We start from the raw sequence: 4285 nt of genomic DNA, 5'->3' as shown, positions 1-4285 counted from the left end.
CTCTATACAAATAGATCCAAATCCACGTATATCTATCCATCTGTCTGTTGGTCTTTGTCTCTGTCTCTATGTGACTATCTCTCTCTTTCACATGCAGTTCTTTTAGTCAACCATAAAGGGAGACACACATTGGCCAAGATATTAGGGCTTGAAAACAGAATTATCTGGGCTTAGAACAACCCTCTTAGTTGTGTTACTGCTCACAGCTTCTCTGACACAAGAATTTTCCCTGGTACCAACTTTCTCAGTGCCCCCTTCACATCCTTGTTCCTCAGGGTATAGATGAGGGGATTTAACAGAGGAGTGACCACAGTGTAGAAGAGAGACACAAACTTTCCTTGGTCTTTTGATTTACTTTTGACGGGCTGGAGATACATGAAGATGATGGTCCCATAGAAGATGATTACAACCACCAGGTGAGAAGAACAAGTCCCAAATGCTTTACGGCGTCCTGTTGCAGATTTGATCCTCAATATGGCCTGAGCAATGTAGCCATAGGAAACCAGGATGAGAGAGACAGGCACCACTAGGAAGACCACACTGGCCACAAAGAGTTCGGCCTCATTGAAGGTGGTGTCTACACAAGCCAGCTTGATCAACACTGGCACCTCACAACAAATGTGATCCAACTGGTTGTGACCACACCGAGGTAGCTGTATAGTGAGAGAGCACTGGATCAGGGAGGTGACCAGACCACTGAGCCATGCTATGGCAGCCAGTGACAGGCAGAGCTGAGGATGCATGATGACTGCGTAGTGGAGGGGGCGGCAGACTGCTGCATAGCGGTCATAAGACATGACAGCCAAAACAATACATTCAGTGGATCCCAAACCCATGGACACATAGAGTTGTACCACACAGCCACTGTAGCTCATGATCTTGTCTTTTTTCCCCATGGTGACCAATAACTGTGGGGCAATGCAGGTGGTTAAGCAGAGGTCTACAAAGGACAGATTGGCAAGAAAGAAGTACATTGGAGTGTGAAGTTTGGGGTCCAGGCAGGACACTAATATGATGGTCATGTTCCCCACCACATTCAAGATATAGAAGACCAAGATGACCACAAAGAGAATAGTCTCTAACTGCGGCTTGTCAGAGAAGCCCAAGAGAACAAAGCCATCTTGAGAGCTGTTTGGTTTCATTGACCCTCCTGCTTTCAGCTTCTGCCAGGAATTAAAAGAGAGGTAGAGGGCTGACTTGCTGTGCAAAGAGATCAATGAGATAAAGTGTTAATGAATCTCAATTCTTTCTCAATAGGAAGTAACTGTTTGGTGAATGTGAAAACAATGACCTCCAGAGCCCAGGTCTTGAGGAAGGAGCAATGTCCACCAAGAATGTGTTTGGGAAGACTTCCAAAACAGCTAGAAGTCTTTTGCAGCAGAAAGATCACTGGCAGTAAATTAAAAATCCTGAATTTAATCACCAGTTCTCTCATGAATTAGTCAGAAATGCCTGGGCATGGTATTTTACCCTTTTTGCTTTCAGTCCTCATTTGCAATATGAATGGATAAGATTTTATCAAAGACTTCCTCACAAGAATGGACATGGATAGCCAACACTCTCATTAGGAAGTCCCATGGGGAGGAGGGGAAGGTGGAATACTAATCAAACTTTTCATTTGACCATCCTTAACCCAAATACCTAAATGAATGACTAGATTTTCAAATAGTGGCATTGATGTGTATATAATCAGTGTGTGTTGAATGTCTTTCTTGCTTTGAAGAGTATATGATTTTATTGTCGTTAAATAAAATAACTTTATTGATCAAATTTTAGACATAGCATGTATTTGACTTTTGGGGAAAGAATTCTGTGATTATTCCATTCAAATATTGCATAAATTTAGGCAAATTACCAGTTATTGACTATAGACCATCTTTAGGGCTTAGCATGATGGGGAAAAGGATCCTGAAACATGTTTTTAGAGTACAAGGTTGTCTATACTTTGCAATCATGTTGCTGGATTAAATCCTAATAACAGTGACCTTCATCATCATCATCAAAATAAATATTGATGAAATTCTATTGATGTAAAAAGGTGTCCTATGACACAAGACCTAAAGCTCTAGGCTTACATAGATGATATCTAATATTGGGGACCATCCATAAAATATCTACTTTCTTGTTATTTTCCCTCCACTCAGTGATTAAACCATATAATTTATGTCTTTGTCTCAACATATGGGGTCAAAGGGTACCCACAATCCAAACAAACATTTAACATAGCAATGATTTTCAGGTATATTACAGACATTTTACCCCCCCCCAAAATGAAGAAAATTCTAAAGTTTTTACAGTAACCCAGCATTAACTTGCATAATTCTCATCCATCTCTGCCAATGTCCAACTCCTTCTTGAGGCTCCATACAAATTGCTTTTTTAAATTTTAAGGTAATTTTTTTACTGTAACTTTATCATCCAACTTATATGGTTTTTGTGAAGATCAAATGAATTAATACTTGTAAAAGTGTTTAGTCCAAAATCTGGTACATAGTAGATGCTTCTCCCCCTCTTAGTCATAAACACTTTATATTTAAGGAAAAGTTAGAGGCTTGTATTAGAAATTATGAAAGATCAAATATGCTTCACTTTTAATGAAATATATAAATATAGTAAATGTAACAAAATTGTGGGAACATCCCCCAAATTGTATTCCATTCTGAATTTTTTCTTTGGTTTTTTTTCTGGGCATAAAATTAGTTTATATAGCATGCTGATAAATGAAATCCTTTCAGAAAGAAAATAAACTTGGAGTTGCTAGAGAGAAAAACTTGACATTTCAGTGATTTTCACTTCCACTTAAGTACTATTCAGGAATTCAATCTTATGAAACTACACAGAAGATTTGGACTCTTTTGGAAGGAAATTACACTTGGAAATTCTGACATCATCCACCTCATTCCCAACCAAACCACAGAGTAAAAGTAATTTATGATAATAATTCAGGGTATGAGTGTGAGTGTATGTTTTTGAGTGTGTGTGTGTGTGTGAATGTATGTGTGTGATATGGTAGTTGGAGGAATAAGTTAGATATTTTACTTCCTTCATGTCATCATCTTATTGCTTTGTTTCCCAGTAATGGGCACCAGGTACAAAATTCTCTCTATGAGGTTAGTGTGTTCTACCAGACTCACCTCTCATTAGAAGGATGGATTCTGAATCCCATTCTCTCTTTAAGGAGTGTTGCCACCCAGAAATTCCTCCTTCTCTTTTTAGAACTCTGGATAGTAAAACTCTCAAATTTGTGTTTGATAGAGGTGTCTCTGAAGCAAGCATTAGGCTGAGGCTTAGAAACACCCAGGAATTGACCCATACTTGAGACAGATGTTTGGGTGCATGTTCAACTATCACATAACTCTAGTTCTGCCTCTCCAGGGAAGAGCAAAGGAACTGAGAGATTAGGGGTTAAGTGCCTGTTCAGTCTTTGCTTTTTGTTCATATCTGACTCTTCACTTTGTAAAGAATCGTTTTCTATTTCCTTCTCCAGATCATTTAATAGATGAGGAAACTTATGCAAAAAGGGTTTAGTGACTTACCTATGGTTACCAGCTAGTAAGAATCTGAAGCCAGATTTGAACTCAAAATGATGAGTCTTCTTGACTCCAGGCCTGGTTCTCTATCTACTTTGCAACCTAGTTGCCTACCACCTAGGTAAGTTTATTCAATTTACCCTGGATCTTCCCTGATCATCCTCCTTCCCCTCAGGTTTCCCTATAACAGCCAAAAGAAGTGGTCGGGGCAAGCATAATTTTCTCCACCTTGCAGATGAAGAGGAAACCAGACTCAGAGAGGGTTTCAGCACCAAGGATTACAGAATCAGTATCAGAACCAATCTTAAACCCAAGTTACCTGACTCCAAGCCCCCTGCTAACCCAAATCATCTCACTGCCTCTCAATAGGAGCAAAATTACCAGTGACATCTTTTTGGTCATTTCATATTTGGCTAATTCCTCCACAGGCATCCAGCTCAGTGCTTAAGTGGATAAAATACTCTGTCTGAAGTTAGGAAGACCTGAGTTCAAATATGACCTCAGATACTGATTGTGTCACCCTGGGAAAGTCACTTAACCTTTTCAACTTCAGTTTTCTCAACTGAAAAATGGGAATGATAATAGTACCTACTGCTCGTGGATGTTATGAGGACGAAATAAGAAAATGTTTGTAAAATGCTGGTACAAAGTAGAGACTTCATAAATACTTCCTTCTTTCCTTCCATCTGAGTATTGATAAAGTGAAGTTACATTGTTAAAAATTCTAATGAGGATAGTTAGGCACATACAGAAAC

The 4285-nt window shown here is 39.1% G+C and overlaps 1 protein-coding gene across 1 annotated transcript; it reads right to left on the bottom strand.

Moving 5' to 3' along the window:
* Window positions 1–200: 200 nt before the first annotated feature.
* Window positions 201–1142, bottom strand: LOC123240842 (olfactory receptor 2G6-like). The gene has a single exon (XM_044668558.1). The coding sequence runs from the start codon at window positions 1140–1142 to the stop codon at window positions 201–203; it is 942 nt and encodes a 313-aa protein (XP_044524493.1).
* Window positions 1143–4285: the final 3143 nt, after the last annotated feature.

The sequence above is a fragment of the Gracilinanus agilis genome, chromosome 3, assembly GCF_016433145.1.
Source record: "Gracilinanus agilis isolate LMUSP501 chromosome 3, AgileGrace, whole genome shotgun sequence".
NCBI classification, from domain to species: domain Eukaryota; kingdom Metazoa; phylum Chordata; class Mammalia; order Didelphimorphia; family Didelphidae; genus Gracilinanus; species Gracilinanus agilis.
Note: the sequence above shows the minus strand (reverse complement) of the source record. Positions and strands in the feature narration are given on the sequence as shown.